This window comes from Panthera uncia (assembly GCF_023721935.1).
Source record: "Panthera uncia isolate 11264 chromosome C1 unlocalized genomic scaffold, Puncia_PCG_1.0 HiC_scaffold_3, whole genome shotgun sequence".
Taxonomy (NCBI): Eukaryota; Metazoa; Chordata; class Mammalia; order Carnivora; family Felidae; genus Panthera; species Panthera uncia.
In genome coordinates this window covers 33828666-33855169 of record NW_026057584.1, presented here as the reverse complement: position 1 = coordinate 33855169, position 26504 = coordinate 33828666, and the positions used below count along the sequence as shown (strand labels likewise).

The following is a 26504-nucleotide window of genomic DNA, read 5'->3' as shown; positions in this document are numbered from 1 at the left end:
TCCATGAAATATCATTTCACACCCAGTAGGATGGCAAAAAGAAAAAAACAAAAAATAAAAATACTGGAAAATATGGAGAGAAATTAGAATCATCATACATTAGTGATGAGAATGTAAAATGATGCAGCCACTCTGGCAAACAGTTGGCAATATCTTGATATGTTAAATGTCAATTTCCCATACAACCCAGCAATTACTCTCCTAAACACTTGCCCAAGATATGAAAACATATGTTCACATAAGAAACTGTATTCAAATGTTTATAGAAAGATTATTCATAATAGTCTGAAGTGAGAACTAATCCAATGCCCATCAATGATGAAGCGATAAACAAAATGTGGTTTTAGAATACTATTTAGCAATAAAAGGCAATGAAGTACTATACAGGTCACACTATGGGAAAACCTCGAAAACATTATTCTAAGTCTAGGAAGCCACACAGAAAAGCCCTCATATTGTATGAATCCATTTATAAGAAAGGACCTGAGGGATGTCTGGCTGGCTAAGTCAGAGTGTACAACTCCTGATCTCAGGGTTGTGGGTTCAAGCCCCATGTTGGGTGTAGAGATTACTGGGGGGGGGGGGGGAAATCTTAAAAAAAAAAAAAAAAGGCAAAGCAAAGCAAAAAAAAAAAACTGAAAAGGCAAATCTACAGAGTTATAGAGTCCACTAAAAGGAGGTTGTCTAGGACTGGTGACAGAAACGGTGAATGACTGCAAATGAGCAGGCAATGGTGACAGAAATCTTTTTTGGATGACGTGAAAGGATCTAAAATTGGATTGTGGTGATGGCTATCCAACTCTGTATATTTACTAAAAATCATTGAAATGTACTCTTAAAACAGGTGAATTTTATGACAAGGTAGCTCTTTTTTGTTTAAGGTCAAGAAAAAATAAGTATAAGATTGTATTAGAGGAAGAAGAAAGTTAGTTTCCAACCTTTCCATTAAGAGTCCAGTCATCTGAAAATTCTCCCTCGTATATAGTATCATCTTCGGAAAGTAAAACCCCATTTCCCTATGGGGAGAAACAAAACAAAAATCACAACAGATAAAATGCAAAGTAACTTAAGGAATACATGCAGCCGTATCCCCCAAAGCCTTATATGATTTTAAAAGATAAGAAAAATAGTACTAAGAAGGTAGAACGTTAATAAAAATGATTTAAAAGGACACAGAATTTTTAAAAAGTCAATAGTAAGTATATGCAAAATATTTTACTCACCATCATTTTATTAAGGTGAAAGTTGCCTTCATAGTATAATCCAAACTGGGTAACTACCACACCATTCCCTTGACATACGTCATCTTGCCACATTCCCATATACTTTTCCCCCCTGTACAGAAATAGAAAAGAAATGAAAATGAAAAACTGATGGTAAGGATGAAATGGAAAAACAATTATAACATGGGAGTTGCTAGGAAAAAAAAAAAAGAAATGAGGTTTATCATATAAAAACTCTCATTCTGAGGCACCTGGGTGGCTCAGTCAGTTGAACATCCGACTCTTGATTTCAGCTTAGGTCATGATCCTAAGGTCATGAAATCGAGCCCCATGTTGGGCTCCACGCTGAGCATAGAGCCTGCTTAAGATTTGTATTCATATTCCCTCTCCCTCTCCCTCTCCCTCTCCCTCTCTCTCTCTCTCACTCTCTCTCTCTCCTCCTTCCCTCCCTCCCTTCCTCCCTCTCCCCATCCCTCTCCCCTGAGCAATCTCTCCCCCAAAAAAAAAAAAAAAAAGGAAGTCTCATTCTTCACATACTCAAACTCAGAGAAATCTTACTAATCTCCACTACAAAAGCAAAGTATAAACTGATTGTTAAATAATCATGGAGTTTAGTAATAACATCTAAATTTTAAAATCCCACATTATGAAAATGACATGAAGGGGGAAAAACGTATCTATTAAGTCCAAATGCAAATCAGACTAAATCAAATATGGAGGCAAAAGAACTACATTCATCCTCAAGGTATAGTTAACTGAATTTAAGCTTGATTCCTAGGTTATTGGCATAACAAGTCCCTGACCTAACAGACCTAAGCAAAAAGATGTTTAGATACCATTCTACGACCCAAAAAGGGAATTTCCACTCGTTCCCTCTGACCTTTTACTCCTATTATGTCTGTTTTAAAGGTTTTTCTTTTTATAACAAAGATTTGGTAACTTCTAAGACACTAAAAGCTTCGTATGTGCGGAGCTTTAAGGAAAATGGTACCAATGTTAATTTTGAATGATCTTGATCTTGTAAAGAAGTAATCCACCATTTGGTTCATAAGCAAATGGATAAAATAATGCCTGCCAACTGTGTCTTATTAAAAATTTTCTCAATACTGTCCAATTAAGATGCTCAGCCTTCATAAAAACATCGCTATTGGGGCCCATGAGTGGCTCAGTCAGTTAAGTGTCATGATCTCACTGTTCATCGAGCCTATTGTCAGGCTCTGCTCTGACAGTAAGGAGCCTGTTTGGGATTCTCCCTCTCTCTCTCTGCTCCTCCCCAACTCATGCAAGTTCTCTCTCAAAAGAAATAAATAAACATTTAAAAACGTCGCTGTTACTGGAGAAATACAGGAACCTTATCCTCTCATACTAACTTTGAGATTAGAAGGAGAATACTATACCTAGTGATATCATCAAAGACACCATATCCTGCTTTCTTATCCATTACCCATTGGCCAATGAACATACTGGGAGAAGAGGAAGTCAATTTTCCACTCCGTAGGAGACCATGACCATGACGCATGTTATCTTGAAAACAGCCTTCAAACACTTCACCAGAGGCATAACTGTGGTTACAAAAAATGGATAAAGACCAAAAACACATTGAATTCTGAGGCTCATTTTTACAAAGTTCAGGAAATTCAAAAGTATACTCCTGTCCCACTGATATCTCTATTTATTTGTATGATGATTTTTCACCATTTTTTTTTTTTTCATTTTTGAATGACTAAGGCTAAGAAATTAAAGATATCCTGGATGGTATTCTGTGTTAACATGGGGAAAAATGTGTATTAATCTCTTATGAGAAAATGAAATAATGAGTACTCTCTGAAAGGATCATATATTTTATCCATATTAGAGTTCTTTAATAAATATAAATTTATAGGAAAGACATCTAGGAGATCCTATGAGAAAGTTATGACTTCTAAGGTTTGTACTATTTTGTTGAAAATTAAATAATAAATAACCTAATATTTTCACCTTGTGATAGATAAGAAGTTACCTTTATAAGAAGACTTTTGAGGCAGTTTCAGTCAAAAAAGAGTAAATAAAATTTACTCCTTGGAAATTTTGGCTACACATACATTTAAGTTTACATGATTCTTTGAAAAAGCAACACCAGTCTAACAACCTTTCCAATGTTATTACCTATAGACTCCTTGACCACACATTTTTCCTTCTTTCCAATGGCCCACATAATGGTCTTCTTTGTTCAGTGCTTTGTTTGGGATTCTATATTCTCCATATCTGCCAAGGAGAATAAAAAACATCAGAAGATGCATTTAGGACACATTCGCCTTTTCTAGGTATGCACTTGTAAACATTTTAACAAGGAGAACAGAAAAAGGAATTACCTGTGGGGGAAAGGGGTAAATGGGGTTTTGGTTTAAACTGTATTTATTATCTAAGCTATCTAGCAAGTCTTAGAGGAGCAGGGCATCAATCCCACTACACAGAGAGATCAAGTATTTTACCCCAAGTCCAGTGAAAAACAGAAAACCTGTGTCCTAAGCCTCTGCCACTAATTAGCAACATCACCTTGGTTAAGTCCAGGTACCCAGCAACCTCACCTGTGTAAGCGGGGGTAGGGGTGGTAAATGAGATCATCTAAAGTCTCACATTCTAAAATTCCATTAAAAGGAATTAAAAGACATCATAAAAATTTATATCATCATATACACAAAAATCGTCTACCCAATTTATATAATAACCTTTTTTATATAGTAAAATAAATTACTTCTCTAACATGATACAAAATACTTCACTGCTGTAAGTTTATCATGCAATTATTTTTAGTGTTAGAAAACACAACAAGCTGATACAAAAATAATGTCATTTGAGTACCATTAGTATATCATCTAGAAGATTTCTCCTTTAGCACATCACAGAAATTAAAGATGATTTAAAACTACTGAAAGGAAAATTTTTCTATATCCTTTGTGTAAGGGGGGCACTATTATCTCAACAGTTCACCATCAATATTACCCCAGGTACTCAGTCTTCACCACTGAGAAATGGACAGAAAATAGTCCCATTTTAACATACAGAAAGAAAGGCTGTGTCACTTGAGGTCACAAGGCTATCAAGGTAAATGATTCACTCCAGCTAAACCAAGGCTGCATCCTAGATTCCCAGCCCTCTTCATGATCACACATCTGCATCATAAGCCCTAGCACACTGCATGCATTTCTAAAAAACAAAACAAAAATCTATTTGTTTTGAAAATAGTTCCCAATACATAATGATGTCATCAGTGGATGAAACCGAATTTACTCTTATGTTTTACACCGTCTTCTTACCCATCTTCCAAGCCATTCCTGAACATGCCAGAATACATCTTTCCATCTGGCCACTTCAAAACCCCTCTGAAATGCATAAGCAAAAAATAATACATATCAATTAATGTTTCAGATAACCAATACTTTTTCAATCTTGAATCATACTATCATCTTCACCCCACTCATAAATCTTGAACATTTTCACCTGCCATGGGGCTTCCCTGAAAGCCAGCGTCCATCATAGGTTGCATCCTTTAGGCGAGGATCCTTATAGAAAGTATATTTGGCACTGCGTGAAATAGGTGGTTCCTGCCTCTGAATACTACTGCCACTTCCATAAGGTGGAAGGTCAGATGTCCCCCTCAAAGCCTGATCCACAGCTTGGCTTATAGCCCGTAGCCACTTAGTCTAGGAACAAAAAGTAAATGTGAATAACCTTAAAGCAACAACTCATCACGCACTGCCTTAAACCCTGATAGCTTTCCTTGCTGTGTCCTAATGATAAATAACTTTTTGCTCCTAGTAATTCTTAGCTCCTAAATAATTTTTCTGTCTCCTAATGCTTTTCTTAATGAGTAATGCTGACTGGCTCTTGGAATTTACTGCTGTATGTTTAAAAGTAAGTCACATTAAAAAAAAAAAAATCTATAGTCCTGGTTTAATGAAGACTTACCAGACATAATTACGGATCATTAGCCAAGCAAGAACAATTTTTATCTTTTCTTTCCTAGCATAAGATACAGAAGTAGTCAGGCCAAAGATAAAAACAAAGTATCATAATGGACTAACCTTTTCCTGGGGTGTTGATGAAATGAGAGTGAACTGCTCCTCAGGTGTAGTTATCTTTAAGCCATTCCTAAAATGTTCACAAGGATAAACACCAGGAGGTATGACAACCTGTCATTATAATATCACTCCTCAAATATGAAAAGCAACTTGTTTATTTTGAGAGGAGAGTCAATTAAATGTAAATGCAGTCATGAACCTAGGTTTGGTTCTTACAGGACACAGAGTTACTTTGCTCCAGGTATTATCATGATCAGCCATGATCTTCACAGGCCGTTTAACTATCTACATGCTGGGAAGGTGAGCCTCGTTTCACAGAATGGGGAGGCCTCCTGAGCTTTTTATCATGTCTAAGGAAATAACCTTGACAGCAAAGGGAGAGAATTAGGGTGAGGGTCGGGGAAGGGGGACACACTTACACACCACCAGCTTCTTCAGAAAGTGGCTCTGCCCATAATGTGGCCAAAGGGAAAACATGATGTGTGGAGAACTGAAAGAAACAACATGGAGTCACAGCTGAGAAAACCCATATAGGCTCATATGGGGGGGGTGGGCTGGGTGTGTAGGTGTCTCTGCTACATAACCCTTTTCAAATGGTTAAGTCCACATGGGTGCACCATCTCAGCCACATGATCCCCATAACATAGCTAATGCCAGTGGGTCCTGCCATCTCTGCCACAGGACTCCACTTGGTTGATACTCATTTTCAAGCTGGAAAACTAAAAGAGCTCTCTGAAATTTGGTCCATACCACAAATGCAAGCTAAACATTCTCTTTTATTCAATAATTTCAGCAAAATCACAGTACTTTTAACAGAAACTGATGGTATAATTAATTAATGTAACAGTTAGGAACCCAGCATACCTGAGCATGGACTAGGGCATCATTAAAGAGAATGAACCAATTCACAGAAAACCTCCCAGCATGCTGCAGAGATAGGGCTCGGTTACTGCTCTCACACAGCAGTCGACGCTCTGGCTTCCTCAAGGAATCCTGGAATTGAAGACAAATATATAAACGATCTTCAGAATTATTTTAAAATGCAAGGAAAAAATGAAAAAGACACTAATCACATTTAGGAGAATTTGTTGCTCATAGCTTAGGTTGGTGTTGGACCTGAAGTTAGATAGGATCTGAACACTTAATAAAAGCGCTCAAAGAAGATTAAGAAAAAAACAGGAACAAACAAAAAGTGAGTGTTCAGAGAGGATTCTTAGAAATGAGGGTAGATGTTTACAGCATCTATTGCTGTGGCCCTTAGACCACCCTTAGAAAAAGGCTCATTAAAGCATTATTACCATAAACAAACAAATGAGGAATGGAGAAAATTATGACAGTTGTTATGGATATGCCTGCTGTTTGCTGGGGTAATGCCAATTGGCATGGTTTACCGTCATTTTTCCAGGAAAGGTCTTCCAGAAGCCCAGTGTGTATTCAGCTTCCTTCCTTTTCCTGCCGAGATGGAGAGCAAGAGACTCATAACAAGAACTGGAATCCTGCAGTTTCTGGTATTCTGGAGATGTCTGAAAGCCAATAATTAAGGGAAGGGAAAAAAATATATAAAACAAATGTCCACAATCTGTAGCCTTGGTGTGGTTTTAGATATGTAATATTAAATTTATGGCGGAAATCCAAATCAAGAACAGAAATGGTATAAAAGGGAACTGAGCAGAAAGAAAATTGGTTCCAGAAAATTCTACTACACACAGATACATATGAAACAGTGGAATAACTCAAGGGGAAAGAAACAAACACTGGCAATTATCAGTGAGGAGAGCAGCAGAGTACTCATGATAGGGCAGGAATTCTCAAATGTTTTCGCCTCAGGATCTCTCTATTTTGCTTATGTGGGTTTATCTATTGATATTTACCATTATTAGAAAATAAAGTCGAGAAACAAAAATAACCTTTATTAACTCACTTCAAATACAGTAACAGTTTAAGTGAAAAAGAACTATATTTTCCAAAACAAGAACAAAATGCTTCGTGAGAAAAGTAGCAATTGTTTTACATTTTTTCGAATCTCTTTATTACCTGGCTTAAAAGAGAGCTGGATTTTCATTTCTACTACTAAATTTAATCTGTTGGCTGAAATATATGAAGAAAATCTTCCTTTATAAGGATATGTAACTGGAAAGGGAGGATTATTTTAATAGCCATTTCAATTAATAGTGGATATTCTCCTTTGAAACTAAACCAAAATTTGTTAACTTAAGTGGTTCTTAAAGAGTAGCTGCAATGTGGAACCTGAAACTACATTAATCAAACTTTCTGTACTCTATTCTCTACATAATCAAACTTCCTCTACTCTATTAAATCCACTGATCTGTGTTACACTTTGAATAGACCTTTAACCTATGCATGGTGTTTTAACATGTGGATTAGACTTCCGGAAAATAGTGTTTCACTGAGTTATGCAGACCTTCCCAATGTTGATACGTTTTATTATACAACATCAAAAGTTCCATGTTAATATTATCACCAATCTCATCAGAAAAAGTCTTTAAGTACTGGGAAACTGCCAAACTCAGTGACCCATACATGTTTCCCACATTGTACTTTTTGCTTCACAGTTCAGATTTTATCACTGGCAACAAATACTGTCTATTGTTCTCCTTGAAGGAACAGGTTCATTTACTCATTTTTGAGAAAATATCTACTGAATACCCAGATCTGAATTAACACAGTTATCCATCAATTGTCTTTTCAAGTTTAAAAAAAAAGGCAGCTCTCAACTCAAACAATAGTAATCTTGTGTTTTTTCTGGAAAACCTCCAAACTTCAGTACCCAGGCCGCTTCATGTACTTCCATCTCATCATACAGAATATTAAAAAGATATATACTTCTACATGTGGCAATGATGTTAATTAGACTTATTGTGGGTGATCATTTCACAGTATGTACATCTATCCAATCATTATGCTGGACACCTGAACATAACACAATGTATGTCAGTTATATCTAGCTTGACCAAGTCCCAGCTATGCCTCAATTCTCTCATCTGTAAAAAGGGGATAATGATATCTATTTCACAGGGTTGATATGGGGATAAAATGAATACACGTAACATGCTTAGTACCTGGCACATGGAATGCATTTAATAAACATTAGGTATTATTATTTTTATCTAGAAAAGCGTACATGTATATATGATGTCTAAGGTGTACCTGAGACTTACTAAATAACAATTTGCAGTGTTCAAACGTGGACATGTGTTTTGAAAAAATTTCCACAGATGATTTTGATTCCCAGTCCTGGTTAAAGATCACTGATATAACACGATAAGAGGATAATGGAGAAAGATAGCACCAGTATTAGCAAAGCACAGAGGAGGGATTAACTAAATCTTTTTTTTTTTTTTTTTTAATGTTTATTTTTTTGAGAGAGAGACAGAGACAGAGCATGAGCAGGGGAAGGGCAGAGAGAGAGGGAGACACAGAATCTGAAACAGGCTCCAGACTCTGAACTGTCAGCACAGAGCCTGATGTGAGGCTCGAACTCACGAACTGTGAGATCATGACCTGAGCTGAAGTCATATGCCCAACCAACTGAGCCACCCAGGCGCCCTGGGATTAACTAATTCTTAAAAGATGGGAAGAGAAGGGAATGTGGTATAGTCAGAGAGGGCTTCATTTTCATGATAAAATGACTTTGGACCCAGGCCTTGAAAATTTCCTGTAATGAGAATGGTGGTAGTGTGTCTCAGGAAGGAAATAAAAAACATGTATGTCCATGGAGCTGAACTAACATGTAGGACACAGGGGTAGTAGATAAGGCTAGAAACAAAAGAGGATATCAGATTGTTAAGGGCCTTAAATGCCAAACTGTAGAGTCTGGTTTGCTTTCAAATTTTGAAAGCCCATATTAGTTCCCGGGTCACTCTAAAGACTGAAATCTGTCCAAATAAGGAGACAGTTCCCATGATTTAAAAGATTCTAAAGCAGGGGCACCTGGATGGCTCAGTTGGTTAAGTCTCAGACTCTTGATTTTGGCTCAGGTCATAATTACATGGTTTGTGACATCAAGCCCAGCATCAGCTAACAGCACAGAGCCTGCTTGGGATTCTCTCTCCCTCTCTCTCTGCCCATACCCTGTTTGCGTTCTCTCTCTCTCTCTCTCTCTCTCTCTCTCAAAATAAATAAACTTAAAAACAAATAAAAGATTCTAAAGTAGAAGAGATCCTAGAATCATTATGGCTTATTGGAGTCCTTCAGAGAGGGAACAAAATGAAATTACACATTTTAGTACAATTTCAAAGGTGAATGTCTCAGGACCAGCTTTAACATACATCCATAACCTACAGTGGTACTAATTTCCTAGAACTCAACCCAACTAATTTTATACAGAAAGTAGACCATTTGAGAAAATCCTGTAACACTGTGATTTCTCATAGCATATGCTAAGGTAACTCGAATACCTGGCATGGAACTATCTTGAGTCCTGGCCAGGTGGTAACTCGGCTGCCTTACAGGTATGTCATTATACAGAAGGCCTTTTAAAGAGCTCTGTGTAACTCATACTTAGTATGCACTCTGACAACTATTGGGTGAGTAGCATAATTGGGTCTCAACTTTAGACACAGTTTCACAAAATGAATACAATTAATCTTGATAAGGTCCTGAGAAGAAACTAAATCCACAGCAAAGAGAACTAGATTTACCTATAGTCTAACTTTCTTCTTTCATTTTCTTAAAGAAAAATAAATTTAATTAGACACATATAAATATTAAGTTAGTGGAGTTGGAGATGCTAGGGTAGCATAAACCAAACAAGCAACTATGATCCTTGCCTCCCCAAGTATTCAAATGGGATATTTATGGGATCTTACCACTTCAAAACAAGTAGCAAGCTTTAGCAAAACTTTTGCATAATTATGAAGTCGTCTGATTGGCAGGAAAAACAGAGTATTCAGTATTTCCATCAATTGGGTGTTTTCATCATTAACTTCTGATAAATCTTGTAACAGCTCCTGGTTTTTATTTAGGAAATCACTGGAGGTAGAGAAAAAAAAAAAGAGATTTAATTAATCTTTTGGTTTGACAAATGCATGATATTGAATAGACATTTTTCACTAGATGACTACTTTTTTCAGAATGCACAATTTTAGGTGCTATGAAAGCAGAATATAAATACAATGAAATGAGACAGATATAATTAAAAGAATTTTCCTGCCTATAAAATAGAGGATTTTTGCATATAAAAAGTAGCATATGGTAGCAATAGTAACTCTATAATAGAGATGCTTAATCCCAAACTGTGACTAAGTTCTAGGAAATGAATCATGCATCCCACCGCTTCGGGGAATAATTGGAGACTAGCTGACACCATTCATTACCTGTTAATTTCCAAGCCAAAAGTCACAGCAATAAATGGCAATACTAACTGCTCTAATCAGTTGTATTAAACAGAAATCTGGAGGAAAAATAAAGCTCTTCGCTCCAACACAGCTGGCATGTAATATTAAAATATTTCTAATTTCTTCTTTTCTTTTCCTTCACCTAATAAGAGTTTATTACAAAAGAGTAATAAAAAGCTATAAGTACCAGTACTACAATTAACAGGAAGTAGTAAAGCATATTCTGTGTGAAGATTTCAATGCTGAGATCTTCAAAAGGATTTCAAACTGAAGCCAACATTTATTCTGTTTTTACATTGTTTTACATAAGTTCATTAGTAAAATTTTATTGCAAATTTTAATGGTGATCAGTAACCCACTGAGACTATGTTCATCAGACCAAAATACTTAAAAAGATGTGAAAGAAGAAAAAAAGATGTGAAAGAAGTAAGAGTTGGTGGAACAGAATAATAATTATTATCTGCCCCTTAGTAAGCAATAATTATGTGCCAGGTACTACCCTTGAGTGCTTTACAAGCATTATACTACAAAATTCTTACCTATAAGGCTTCAAACAAGACAACGCCACAAAAGACTATGAGGCAAAAATGAAACATTTTATAATCCCTTAGAGAACTATAGAAAAAAGAAATGTTTAACTCAGAAATTATGAAATATTATCTCTGAAGGGAAAATATGCAATAATTTCCAGGTACTCAAAAGTTCAATAGCACAAATTGGATCGTTTTATAGTGCAGTTAGGAGATCTGAGAGAGAGTGCCCTGGGGAACATGACCCAGATTTTTATTTACATTTGGCTTGTGTGGATGTTCCTACTTCCTCCTCCATGTTCTGCTGCTGAGATCAGCTGAGGACACTCATTTAACCCCACAGAAGTGTTCTGCTTTAACGTGCTCCTGAGAGATGGAAGCAGTACATGTTGAACACATACTCACTATGACCACATTTCTTCTGGATGCACAGTACTAGACCAGAGATGTTCCAACTCTTTTAAGTCCTATTACTTGTCAGCACTCACTCATGTACTCTTCATCACTCACTCATGCACCTGCCTATAGACCTTCCCCAAAAGAGCCTAGGTATGCTCTCAGGAAACCAGAGACTGTTTAGCTTATCCTCTCTTGGGAGTTTTAATCTAATAATGGCAATACTGCTTTTCCTTTACAAGGCTAGGTTTGTAACTGTTACTCAAAAAATAAATACAGTAAAGGCAGAAACAATCCAAGTGTCCATCAACAGATGAATGGATAAACAAAATGTGGTATATGTATATAATGGAATATCATTCAGCCATGCAATGTAATGAATTTTGGTATATGCTACAACATAGACCTTGAAAACATTATGCTTAAGGAAATAAACCAGACACAGGAAGACAAATACTCCATGATTTCACTTACATCAATATCCTACCTAGGACATCCTACCTAGGATAGGCAAACTCATAAAGACAAGAAGTAAAATAGAGGTTACCAGGAGCTGGGGGGCAGGGGAGAAGTTGTTGCTTAATGGATACAGACAGTGTTTTTGCTGGGGTGGTTTTTAAAAGTTTTGTGTATAGTGTGGTAATTGTTTATACAACATGAATGTTCTTGGTGCCACAGAACTATACACTTAAGAATGTTTAAAATAATTTTTTTTAAACCTACATGATGATCAAACCATCAGACTAGCATGAATTAAGTAGCTAGATGATAAACCAGCTTAATGATGGGAGTCTGAGTATCAATATCCAAGACCCACTAACTGCCATGTAGGCTCACCAGCTATGCTCTAGAAGTTCTTTTTTTAAAGAAATCCTTTAAAATAATTTAAAATACTGACTTTGTAAGTAGAAGTTGTAAAAAGATGTTATTATTGCCTTTAAATATGTAAAACCCTGGGGTTCATGAACCACAGTTTGGGAAATGCTGCCCAAATTCAGACTTCATATTTGCTTCCACAGCTTAAAGTCACCCATTGTTCATCAATTGCTTTCCACCTGTCTAGGCTCTGGCAAGAGGCTTTCATTTACATCATCTGCTTTAGCTGCTCTGACAATGAGTCAGGTCAACTCCTGAGTACTGTGAACTCAATTCTGAAATAGTAGAGGAAGGTTAATAAAAAATAAAATAAGGCAAAATAAGGCACCAGGGTCAGCAACTACCAGAGTCCCTCAAGTAGGCAAGAAAACCCCATTTTTAAACCACCACAAGTCACCTATTTTTGCATTAACTAAAATCGCTTTTCCTCAAGCATTACTATTTGCAAAAATAACCATTCCTTTTTTTTTTCTTCATTTAATTATTGGTTTGACTGCAGTTATTTTCCCCTACTTTTTTGGCCAAGATTCACCATTTCACCAACACTAAAGGTTAAAAAAGCTTTTAGTCATTATAATGTACAGATTATAAATGTAAAATTGGAAATTGTAACAAATGTAAACTTGTCAGTTAAAAGCCAGAAGCTCTCAGATTAAAAAAAAAAAAACAACAAAGCAGTAAGTCCATCAATTTACTATTTATAAGAAACACACATAAAAAAACTACAATACAATATAGGCAGGTTAAAATAGAATAGAAATTGGTGTCATTATATTAATATAAAACAAAAATAGCAAGATCACAGATTTAAAAGTTACTACATAAGGTTAAAATATAACACTCTCTAACTTGTCATTAAAAAAATGAAGGCCAAATCCTTATTTTGGAAATGAATGAACACATGACATAAGTCAAAGAAATCAATGAGCACATGATACAAATCAAAGAAAAAATCACGACAGAAATTAGAAATACATTTATAATTTAATGACTATAAAAACAAAACTTTAAGATACAGCCAAAGCAACACTTGGAGGGAAATTTATGGCCTTGGATGAGTACATCAGAAAAATTAAAGGATTGGAAAATTAATGAACTAAATGCTAAACTCAAAGTTGGGAGATATTAACAGGAGAACACAAAGAAAGAAGAAGGAAATAAGAGGCAAAAATTAATGAAAAAGAATGGAAAAACTAAAGCTTAATCTTTGGAAAGAAGATTTAAAAAAGGTAAACTATTGACAAAATCAACTAAGATAAAAAGATAAAAGGCTCAAATAAGAGGAATGAAAAACAACTACATTTATTATGGAGGTGAAAATAATCTTAAGAAATATTACGCCAATAAATTTGAAAACTTGGATGCAGTGAACAATTTTCCAGAAAAGTACAAATAATTAAAGCCACAAGAAGAAATAAACACCTGAACAGATCTAATCATGAAAGAAATTAAACTGGTAGTTTAAAAATCCCCTACAGAAATGTCCCCAAAGGGGCGCCTGGGTGGCTCAGTTGGTTAAGCATCCGACTTCGGCTCTGGTCATGATCTCATGGTTCGTGTGTTCAAGCCCCGCATCAGGCTCTGTGCTGACAGCTCAGAGCCTGGAGCCTGCTTCGGAGTCTATGTCTCCCTCTTTCTCTCTCTCAAAAATAAATAAACATCAAAAAAAAAAAAAAAATGCCCCCATGAAAGCCCTATCTTTTCATAGATGAATTCCACAAAATCTCAAAGTACAGATATTCCCTATCTCCTGCAAACTATTCCAGAAAATAAAGTTCCCACACTCATTTTGTAATTGCTAGTGCAACCTTCTTACCCAAACCGAGCAAGTTCAGAAGAGAAGAAAAACCTCACATTCACATAGTTGCAAAAATTTTAAATATTAAATATTAAATATTAAATTTAAAAATTAATTTAAATGTCAGTAACGTACTGAAAAACTAATACAAACAGGCCACTGAATTTATCTTGAGAACTCAAGGATATTTACCGTTAAAAAAATCAATTGCTCTTCAACTTTCAGGAATAGAGGGAGCCATTTTTTTTTTTTCTTAAAGAAGGGAATCTTTTAACCCTATAAATGATATTTACCAAAAAACCTAAGGCAATCATCTTTAATGAAGAAATGCTAAAACTATCCTCTTTAAGATCAGAAATGATCTTAGGATGTTATTACTCTATTAGGATATAAAATCAAAAGCAAACATGGCAAAACATTAACATCTATGAAATCTGGGTTGTGAGTACATATTTGATGTGTTTATTATTAAAATACATCTGAATTTTTTAAACTTGCTTTTGTCTGTAGGTCAACACTTGTTGAGAATCTACATAGTTCAGAATGATTAGATTCATGTAAGGTGCTTTTATATTTATTATCCAGAAACTAAATGCAGAATTTTTCTATCTGTGCAACACTTTGCGTTTTTCTCTACACCATCACATACGTTATTTGTTCCTCGCCAGGGCAAAAACATTCCCTTCTTTCAGATGAAAAAAATTATGCTCAATTTGGTGAAGAGAGTTGTCTAACATCTCAGGGATAATAAGTGGTAGCACTAAAGAAGGACCCAGACCTTGTAGTTTTTTCAGTACTACACTACTTCCAATGATAATCAGGAGCTAATAATACCAGTCCTTTTAAGAGTCAGTGAAAGTCTACATTTTGATTCATTCGGTAAAATGACGAAGTCAAAGCTTTTCCCAGGCACTCAAAAACACAGAACACAATAAAATATGATCTTTGGTTGGTAGAATAATAATGGGAAGATAAGTGTTTGCTTACATGGCAGGCTTAGCAAGAAGCTGGAATCCTCCCATAACCAGGAAATTTGTAATAGATGTGCAATACCTTGAGCAAAAGAGAAAACACACATATGTTAGCATTAAAATGTAAATTTGTTCTTCAGAATTTTCAAACAAGCAACTGGAGCAGATACTTTTTGGTATCTCACCAATAAGTTTCAGTACTTTTGTGATGTCAACATTCATGAACTGTAAAGGACTGAAAAGAAGGGCAGGTTATGTGATAATCACAATACTCAGGCAGGAGGGAAAAGCCATTTTAGTAAAGATATTACTATAAATTATAAATTTAAAATACACCTAAAATTATGCAGAAGATCCTAGAATTTGCTTGGTAGATTTTACTCTGGTAACTTAACAAACTTGAGAAAATACGATTTAAACTGTTGGATTTTAGTGAAAATTAAGTCTTCAGAAATAATAGAGAAGACAAAAATATGTTCAAAGAGCTTGAGTGAAACTTAGAAAATGTTGGTTAGAAGTTTTGATCAATTGCTAGAGAATGTTCTGATATATTGTTTTGAGTTGTGTATACTTCTACCATACTCCCAGGATGGCAAAATGGAATCAATTGACTTTCAGAAAGAGGGTAAATTCCTATTTAAAACAGCCCAAAGTGGGTGCCTGCGTGGCTCAGTTGGTGGAGCATCCAACCCTTGATCTCAGGTCTTGATCTCAGGGTTGTGAGCTCAAGTCCCACATTGGGCATGGAGCCTACGGGGAAAAAAAAAAAAGCCCATGGTACTATACACTTAAAAAGGTACTACTAGGGCACCTGGGTGGCTCAGTTGGTTAAGCATCTTACTTCAGCTCAGGTTTGTGAGTTCAAACTCCACATCGGGCTCTCTGCTCTGAGCACAGAGCCTGCTTCCGATCCTCTGTCTCCCTCTCTCTCTGCCCCTTTCCCGCACTCACTCTCTCTCTTGCTCTCAAAAATAAACATTAAAAATAAAACAAAAATAAATAAAATGGTCCTGACGGTAAATTTGATGTTACATGTATTTTACCACAATTAAAAATTATTTTCAAAATTCATAAACAAATCAGGATTTTTTTACTTGTCCCATCAATATGAATAAATTGTGTTAAAAAAAAAATAGTCCAAGGTATAAAAAAAAAAAAAAGCATTTCTAATTATAGGTCCTGAAGTATCAGAGAACAAAACAAAAGAAGTAAAAAAGATTATGAGATAAATAAGATAAAAAAGAACTATACTAGTAAAAGCTGAAAGCTTCACACAAACAAAATCTTGTTTAAAAAAGTAAATTGGTATCAAATTATGTATTTTTCATGTCTGATAGACAATGAGTTAAAAGGCTTCAACTCGGGTATTTCCTCTCAGACAATAGCTTCAAATACATTCAATTTCATTTAGAATTAAAATCACATGCATCTAGGGGCGCCTGGGTGGCTCAGTCGGTTAAGCGTCTGACTTCAGCCAGGTCACGATCTCGCGGTCCGTGAGTTCGAGCCCCGCGTCAGGCTCTGGGCTGATGGCTCAGAGCCTGGAGCCTGCTTCCGGTTCTGTGTCTCCTTCTCTCTCTGCCCCTCCCCCCTTCATGCTCTGTCTCTCTCTGTCTCAAAATAAATAAATGTTAAAAAAAAAAAAAAAATTTTAATTAAAAAAAAAAAAATCACATGCATCTAATCTATCTGTATATACATGCATAAATGCAAAAGGAAATATACTAAGATTATTAAGAATGGCTATTTCTGGTGATCAGATTACGGGCAACTTTAAATATCTTTTTGACTATCTTTATTTATACAGTTTTCAATAATAAACAAACATTACTTATATTAAAAATAACTTCAGTAGAACATGAACTCCTTTTCACCGGCTCTGCACTGTGGCTGCATGATCTCAGAGCTCTACACAGTGCCTGGTACTTAGTTTGTACTCAGTCGATATTTGCTAGATGGATGAGGTATTAATAAAGAATAAAATTTGCACTTCAGATCAAAGCATTAATGTTATTTTAATACACATTAAAATAACAAATTATGCCTCACGTCACAATGTCAATATACAAATTAAGAAAAAGTGAGAAATATTTAAATTTTCAAATACATTTGGTATATTTTACTTGAAAAACATGAAAAGAACTTTGAATAACTATCCTAGATTTTATTAAGGAAATATCTTTATTTTGAAGATAGTATGGTCTTTAAATCCTCCATTTACACAACAATAAAAAAGACATTGGAACAAGTCATTATTTACCATTAGCAGTTGGTCTTAAAATAATTGTTCAGTTACTTATTTCTTCTAATTTTAGCATAATTTACTTAAGTAAGCAACACTGTTCTCTAAAGAACCATATTTATTATAGTATATTTTATGTAAATTAAGTAGACTATCAATCATTTTGCTAAACTATAGAAGGAAACATAATTATTTTTAAGACTCTTTCCCCTTAAAGAAAACTAAAATTTTAGCAATGCAGAACTATAGTTGGCTTAAGATTAAAATACTGCTTTGCAATTTCTATTACCTTATATCACTGTCCCTAATCTAGTCTCTTCTGATTAAGGAGCTGTTCTCCTTGGCAGAATAACCCTGCAGAGATTGAACATGACACGGGACTGGATACTTGCTCTGTATAACTATCCAAGAAGAGACTTGCATGCTTCAGAATGACCAAACTCCTGGCTTCCTTTATCCCATGAAGGAAGCTGCTCAGTGAGGCTCCATGCTGACCAATTAGGTAACACAGCTTGCTGAACCGGCTCGCCACCTCCTGCAACAGCTGGACTGTACTTGCAGTGCCCAAATTGTCTGTAACAATATGATGATGATGACATAACCTGAAGACTCATTACCTGAATACTTTCTTATGATCAAGATTATGAATCCTCCTTTTCTAAAAATACTTAATATGTTGAGACGTACTCTCAACTGTGGAACTCAAATAATCAGTGGTAAAGAAAGCAACTTCAGAGATCATAGAATCCAGTCATTTGAGAAACTTGTTAAAAATATATTCACAGGGATTCTATAGATTCTGACTCAGTAGGCCAAGGTTAAGATCCCAGGATGGATATATTCAGAAGAAAAGCTGTCCAGGGTATTGTGAAGACCAGCCAAATTTGAGAACCACTGAGCAAATCCAACTCTCCTCTGATTCTAAGAGAAGTAATCTGAAGCCAAGAAAGGGGAAATGAATTATCCAATTTCACACAACTGGAAAGTAACAGCTAGGAATCAAACTCACTTTTGTAGTTATATCTTGGTTAATATTTTCAACTTTTTGTACTGACTTCTGCTCTATTCCTCCTTGGACAAGCCCAACACTTCAGTGCAGAGAGGTCAATCCCCCAATCAGACTGACCAGAATGCTCTGAACTTTATACAGGGCACCAGGAGATTATTTGCTTTTTCCCAGTCCAAAGTTTCTGTTTCCAGGACATCTCTCTAAGCACTGAGGCTGATGAGCAGACAAGGGAAAAACAATACAGAAATCAGGAATCAGGACAAGGACAAGGATGATTTCACTTTTCTTTTAGAGCAATTCAGGAAGCTTCCAGCTTAGATTGCTGCTTTTCTCCTGCCAAACTCCTGGGATATTAGGCCCACCCACTGGAGAAGAATTTATAGAACAAGCACTCTACAACACTTAAAAAGGCAAAACATATCAAAAACTAAAATAAACTGGGGCACCTGGCTGGCTCAGTTGGAAGAGCATGTGACTCTATCTGAGTCGTGAGTTTGAGCCCCACACTGGGTATAGAGATTACTAAAAAATTAATAAACTCAAAAAAATAATAAGATAAAATAAACCAAAACCAAAATAAAACAAAACAAATGCAGACAGTCCCTAATTTACAAAAGGGGGCATTCTGAAAGTTATTGAAATTGGTTATTTGAAAAAATAGTGGTTTTCCTATTATAAAATGGGCTGACCCACACAAACCAATGTCAACCTAATGTGGAAAATCTGATGTGCTAATAAGGCAGAATTTAAGTATCACAGTATTGACCTGAATTCTAGATCCTCAGAGAGGGTCAAGGAGTGCAGGAAAGATAAAGAAAAGTTCCTCTCTATTTTCTATGTGCAGGGCCAAACTTATAAAAATTTTTGAATTAATGAAATTTGATCTTCAATGGCCACTCCCCCCACCTCCATTTTGTATTCCTCTCTAACCTCCTAGAAACTCCTGGGATCTAGTGTACATGGACAGTAGCCCCCCCTCTAGAACTACTGTAATCCATTTCCTCTGTATTATCTCTTCATCTCCAATCCCTCCTTGTTGACGACAACTAAGAAAAGAAGTCAGATTTAGCCAATTCGTAGTAATGTGGGATAAGACCCTGAACACTCTTATCCACATTTTAAGACACTACTTGTAAATCTAAATGCATCTCTACTTGGTATAATTCTAAGAACCAGAACAAAAAAAAAAAAGAAAAAATCAGGTAGTATAATGTAAGCCATCTTAGGACTCGTGGGGCTAGAAATGTTGTTTAGAAGTCTAGTTCCTAGGATCAACTTTCCCAAAGCTGTTTCTGCTTCTCTGCCATGAATATCCTGAAAGTGCCACATCTTACTTCCACAAGGACAAAGAGCTGTGGGAGTGGTAGAATACTTAGGGGCAGCTGGGCTACTAACAAAGTGCAAACAGTTTGTAAGTTGTTGACTGCCTGTGTACAAAAATAAGAGAATGGACAGGGTGCCTGGGGTGGCTCAGTTGGTTGAGTGTCTAACTCTTGGTTTTGGCTCAGGTCATGATCTCACAGTTCATGGGAACAAGTCCCACGTCAGGCTCTGCACTAACAGCGCGGAGCCTGCTTGGGATATTCTCTATCTCTCTCTCTCTCTCTCTCTCTCTCTCTCTCAAAATAAATAAATAAACTTAAAAAAAATAAGAGAATGGAAAGAAAGGAATAAACCATGACTCAAGAAGTTTTTTTACTTCTGACACAGGAAGAACAGGTAAGAGTCCTGATAACTGAGGGAGTTCAGGGGAGATTCTACTTACCTAAACTAAGAAGAGGCCTGAGGATGTGAGATTTGATGTCACTTAGTTTTGAATAGAACCGTCTTTCTGTAGTAGCCAACTCATGGAGACTGGCAATATATCCCATAACATTTTTGTCCACCAAAGCTAGATAGCTATCTTTTCCTGCTGTCACTCTGCTTATATATCCGAGCTGAAACAGAGAATAAAAAGATTAAAGGTAAAATATAATTTACTAGCAGCAATTTGGGTGCTAACACTGGCTAATATCAGCTAGCAAGAGCCAAATGGGAAATATTCAGGAATTTTGCAAGTTAGTTATTAAACTACTAGTAGCTTGAAATTAGCAACAGTAAAATTACCAAAAACAAATTGGCAAACACTACAAATCACGGCTAATTTTTTTGTTTTGTTTTGTTTTACAGCTGGTTAACCAGTACAACACTGTTATACATGTGTATCTGGATCTATACACAACTATATATATCTATGCTTTTATTTATTGCCACAATATCTTTTATTTCACATTACACGTGTTTAGAACCACAGACACCCTAAATATACAAAGATCCAAATGTCAGAGATACATGTCTCAGGGACCTTCTTTTTTTTATGAAATAGGTTAAACGAAAGCAGAAAATATCTCTATGCTATATACCAAAATATTAAGGGTCTAAAAGTTATCTTGTATCTTAAAAGTACAACATAATGGGATTTTCTTTAAAAGGGACTTTTTGTCATTTATCTATTACACCACTAAACAAAAATAATGAATGCATACACAGATCCCTACAAACCAGAACACCAAGCTGCAGACCCAATAAGCTACTTAATGCCCCATGGTAACTAAAAATACACGTTAGAGCCTTGTTCATCTTATCAGCCTATTTCATCATTTATCCAGACTGAAATTTTTCATGGGGAATGTGGAGCCAGGGCCAACAACTACAAAGAGTCAATTAGTATGCCTCAAATAAGAGGCTATATATAGGTCAGGAGCCAAATCTTGGCCAGTGTTGCCTTTAGCAAGAAAGATGTTGTCCCTATACAATCAGAGCTTACACATTTAGCCAAAAAAACAAACATGAAAGATAAAAAAAACAATCCGTAGGATATATTATTCAGTAAGAATAAGAAACCCAGAATGTACTAGCTTTGAGGGTTAATTCCCTTACAGCATTATCACTTGGAGGATGTGAGTTACTTTAATGAGGAAAAAGAAAACCAGAAACATGCCAGTGGTTTGTTTATGAAAAAGGGATAGGAAGTAGGAAAGCAGATAAATCCAAATGAAAAAGAAGGGAGTAAACAGCAGTAAATAAATGAAAAGTTAACAGAGAGGGAAGGAATGGGAAACAGAGCACTGCTGGTAGTCGTTGGGTCTGCCATGAGCCCACCATGGGCCTATGCAATTTTTACTTCCCGTTTACAATTAAACACTCATCTCTTGGGGCGCCTAGGTAGCCCAGTCGGTTAAACATCCAACTCTTTTTTAAGTTTGTTTATTTTGAGAGAGCTCAGAGAGAGAGAGAGAACGAACATGGGGAAGAGGCAGAGAGACAGGGAGAGAGAATCCCAAGCAGGCTTCACACTGTCAGCACAGAGCCTGACGCAGGACTTGATCTCACGAAGCGCGAGATCATGACCTGAGTCGAAACCAAGAATCGGGATGCTCTACCGACTGAGCCACCCAGGCATCCCAAGCAACCAGCTCTGGATTTTGGCTCAGGTCATGATCCTACGGTTCAAGGATTTGAGCCCTGCATTGAGCTCTGCACTGGCAATGTGGAGCCTGCTTGGGATTCTGTCTCCCTCTCTCTCTGCCACTCTCTCTCCTCTCTCTCTCTCTCAAAATAAACAAAAATAAACTTAAAAAAAAAAACTTATCTCTCCAATTCTATTCTAATTTACCTCTGAGAGCTCCATGAATGCAGTCAAGAAATTTTATTATGAAATATACTTTTTTATATTCCTACAAGAGTGTTAATTCAACAAACACTTATAAAGGACTTGCTGTTGAGAATACAGCAGTAAGTGAGAGAGCTTAAAATCTCTCCTCTTAGGAGTCTTACAGTTGAGGACAGAAAATAAACAAAAAAAGTAAATTATATAGGTTATTCAATGGTGACAGGCACTGTGGAGAGAAGTCAGAAAAAGGAGATAAGGAGTAAAGGGGGATGGGAAGGGTTTGCAATTTTAAATATAGTAGTGAGATACTTAATAATAGGCATACATACAAATAATAACAAAAACAAAACTGCCCGTGTGTTACAGAATGTGGGCCTTAGGATCCAATTCCTGTTCACCTTACTACAGGAGAGAAGTACTGGAGTCTTAGTACCACTGTGATTCTCTGGAAGGTTGTCAACTTCTGTAGGGTCCTGTCGGCCACTATAATATAACCCAGGTTGGAAGTCTTCTGTGTCCACTAAAAACAGGGAATAATCCTGGCCTGCAGCTACACTCCAGACTCCATTTTCACTGTTCACCTGTAACAACAGCAAGAAATTATCTGATAAGAGAAGGAATTAAAGAGAATTCAGATCTACCAGAACTGAAATGTCAGGTTAAACAGGTGTGGTGCAAAGTCACTCACACCTCAGAGGGCAAAACTCACCCAGTGATGTGCCTGATCAATTGCAGCACAGATGCAATCCCTTGTTCAGCTTTTATTATTTTTTTAAATGTTTATTTATTTTTGAATGCAGAGCTAATGTGGGGCTCAAACTCATGAGTTCATGACCTGAGCTGAGGTTGGATGCTTAACCAACTGAGCCACCCAGGCACCCCCTCAGCTTTTAAATTTAGAACTGGATTGTTTTTATAAAAATCTGAAAAACTGGAATTTAAAAAGGAAAAACCATAGATCTAATTTTTAATAGTTATTTGTGGGAGTCCCCACAGTTCTTAGCCTGTATTACAATCAGGAGGCACAGAAACTTCTAGAGCCCTATTCTGACAGCTACGACACACCTCTGTCCATTCACATTGAACCGTGTACAAAAAAAAACAAGACAGAAAGAAACAATCTAACAAGACAAAATTCCACTCTAACCAACTAAACCCTTGAGTGCTAAAATTCAGTTTTCCCACTTGGAACTCACTACCTCTCAGATGTGACTTCACTGTACCAAGCCCCAGGATGTTGGAACAGGCAGAACCCCTTAGAAGCCCATCTACAGGGATCCCCGAGACCAGGGGTTCTCAACGAGCAGTCTTTGCAGAGCAGCAGCGATCACCTACAACCTGTTAGAAATGCAAACTCTCAGGCCAACGAGCTACTACTGGGGGTTAGACTCAGCAATCTGGTTTAATACACTCTCCAGGTGATGCCAATGTGTGTAGAAGTTTGAGAACCCCTGTCTTAAACCAATGGTTTTCAAAGCTTAGGATTCCACGTAGTGATTCAGGAGCCACCATGGAAATGCAGGTGCCAGCTCTCTGTCCCCATTCCCCCTCCATCCTTCAACTAAAGTAGCTCCATGTTTATCCATTTTATGTATGGGATTACACAGATTTCATTTGAAGAAAGTGTTCTATGAAAACTACCGCCCCAACCTCCAGCCCCAGCTTTAGCTGTGATTTCTATATTGATAAGCAAAAATCCTCTAATCTGTTGGATTCTTTGTGTCTAGATGGGCTCCAAATCCTAGGTGATTAGGTGACTGTGTGAGTGTGTGTGCATGTCTCTACTACTTTACAGCCATCTTCTTCCAGCATGACACCATCTCCTCAAATCCAGGCTATCCAAATAACGGGCTTCCTGTTAACTTTGTAAAGAATGGATTAAAATTTCTGCAGAAGAGTCCTCTTTCTAGTCTCTAATCAAAACTAATTCAGATCTCATTCTACCTTGACTTTTAATTCACAAATTAGAACAACTTCAGAATGTCTTTCTCATCTTCCCCATAAATATAAAACCAAAATCCCAGTGATGTAATTTTTATATGTACAGTTAATGAGTAACAAAACTAAGATCTTACTCTCTCTTGTCTAACTGTATAGTGTTAAGTAAAAATTTGATTTCCAGAGTGTCTCCATTCTATGTTACGAAACTTGCCTTGGTAAGAATTGTGCATTTGCACATTCTGCTTTTCTGAAATAAAAAACAGGGAACAATGATAAGCCATATTTTTTTTGGTTATAAAATATCAGTAATTAAATAGCTTACCACTGAAATATTCTATACTGAAAACATTTCAGATTGGAACTAGGAAGTAATAACTGTTCCCTAATGTTTTATTTAAGTCTTTCCCTCTCAGTGAAATGAAGTGCACTAGAAGGAAAGGCAGCAAATAAGTCTTATGAAGTGATAGATGCACCAGACACTCTGAAAACGTGAATTATTGGAATATGTATTATCTGTAGTTTACATGTGAATCATGTTCCTGAAGTTGAAGGAACCATCCTTTTTATAGTCCCTCAGTGGAGGGAGCATGTCTTGGGATGGGGGAGATAGCACAATCAAACTACAAATATATAAGGAGTTCCATATTCCATTCTGTTAGGCTATCACTATGTGTACTCCTCGCCCTCTACCCTTCAAAAAACAAACCAACCTTGCATAAGGAGTCAATACCATTAAAAAAAACAAAAGGAACCAATACTATTGATGAGAATTTAGTATAGACACTCCTCTAGAATTGCATCACAGGAACTAGATAGAAGCTACCAATCTCTGAACAGCATTACATAAACTGAAAACTAAAACCAATTCATACACAGTGAAGAAATCATCCATACTTTTAGCGTGACTACAAAAAATGAAAAGATTTATAAAAAGGTTTTACTACTATGACGATGTGTGTAAGAAAAACCAAAAAAATACCACCACCATAACGTTATATAAAAGTCAAACTTAAGTGAAAAGTCAGAGAGTAATAAGCATTATTTGGTAGTGTAAAGCTCAAAAGTCAACATCACAATCCCAGAAACATTTGTTTTAAAAGAAAGAACTTTTCATTTTTATTTTTAAAAAGACAAAAAATTATGAATATTCAAAGTACAATGGAAGCTAAGAACAAAAGAAATATAAACATATTATCTAAAAAAAAGAATATTTAGCCTGAAAATAAGGGGCTTCATGTTTTTAAAAAAAAAAAAAAAACTTGAAGTACGTGAAAACAAATTTAGATTACAAATATAAAATCCTAATTTTTTAAAACACAAAATAGAGAAATATTAAGTGTTATAACTTAGAATTCTGAAATAAGTTGCTATAAAAAATCACCAAGTTCTCAAAAGTACCTTTGCAAGACGAGGAACTGTTGTTGGAAAATCACAATGCCCAAGTTGACCAAAGGTATTGCTACCCCATGAGTAAACCTATTAGAAAATCACAAGAAAGTAGGTAAGAGTTGTAAATCTGATTTTGCATGTCAATTCTGGACCTCTACAGCATATACATGTGTATCTATGTATATATACACACACCAATAGTTACACATATATTACTTTCTTCTTTAAAATAAGAGATACTGAGAAAATTCCCTTTTAAACAAGACCAGAGATAATGAGCACAGTACACTAGAAGACAAAGTCCAAGGGTTAAACAACAACTAACATGTCTCAAGTGTTTACTACCTGCCAAGTATTGTTCTCAACATTCTCTTTGTATTAACTAATGCTTAATTCTCATGACAATACTTTCTTTACCGATAAAGAAACTGGCTCAGAGAAGTCACAAATTTATAAGTGGCAGAGCCAGGATATAATCCCAGGAATTGTCTTACACTGCCTCTTACAAAGAAAGTGATAAAAAATACGGATAAGTGCTATAAAGAAAAATTACTCATGATTTTTTTTGTAAGTTTATTTATTTTGAGAAGGAGAGATAGCATGAGTGGGGGAGGGAGGGAGGGAGGGAGGGAGGGAGAGAGGGGGAGAGAGAGAGAGAGAGAGAGAGAGAGAGAGAGAGAGAGAAAGAATCCCAAGCAAGCTCCACAAAGTCAGTGCAGAGGCCTCCTCGGGGCTCGATCTCACAAACCGTGAAATCATGACCTGAGGGGAAACCAAGAGTTGTACGCTTAACCTACTGAGCCACCCAGGCACCCCAACGATTCTTTTTTCTATAGATAGGAATACTATGACATAACTAGAACACCTTTTCATATATGAAGAGTCATTGCAGGAGAAACACAAGTACCTATGTTCCACTACAGACAAAAGAAACTGGATTACAGTGCCTATGTTTAATGAAAATGGTTTTGTTTCTTCTGGTTTTAAAAGCAATTCATGGTCACTGTACAAGACTGTCACAGTACAAAGAAAAAGTGAATGGATGTGTTTAATGCTATG

General features: G+C 36.2%; 1 protein-coding gene across 4 annotated transcripts in view; it reads right to left on the bottom strand.

Annotated features, from left to right (window-relative positions):
- Positions 1–26504, bottom strand: part of ALS2 (alsin Rho guanine nucleotide exchange factor ALS2) — a 71276-nt gene that overhangs the window by 17921 nt on the left and 26851 nt on the right. For 2 of the 4 annotated variants that reach the window (XM_049615172.1, XM_049615173.1), the window contains exons 8-24: positions 25455–25532; positions 22514–22696; positions 20229–20400; positions 17847–18027; positions 15229–15294; positions 11433–11537; positions 10114–10276; positions 6676–6807; positions 6149–6277; positions 5704–5774; positions 5288–5354; positions 4704–4906; positions 4520–4585; positions 3369–3467; positions 2621–2785; positions 1224–1335; positions 939–1016 (exon numbers count right to left, since the gene is read on the bottom strand). In XM_049615172.1, coding sequence (XP_049471129.1) covers positions 939–1016; positions 1224–1335; positions 2621–2785; positions 3369–3467; positions 4520–4585; positions 4704–4906; positions 5288–5354; positions 5704–5774; positions 6149–6277; positions 6676–6807; positions 10114–10276; positions 11433–11537; positions 15229–15294; positions 17847–18027; positions 20229–20400; positions 22514–22696; positions 25455–25532 — 2070 coding nt within the window. Of the gene's footprint in view, positions 1–938; positions 1017–1223; positions 1336–2620; positions 2786–3368; positions 3468–4519; positions 4586–4703; positions 4907–5287; positions 5355–5703; positions 5775–6148; positions 6278–6675; positions 6808–10113; positions 10277–11432; positions 11538–15228; positions 15295–17846; positions 18028–20228; positions 20401–22513; positions 22697–25454; positions 25533–26504 lie in introns of those variants that run through there. The other 2 variants (XM_049615174.1, XM_049615175.1) reach the window with 2 other exon arrangements.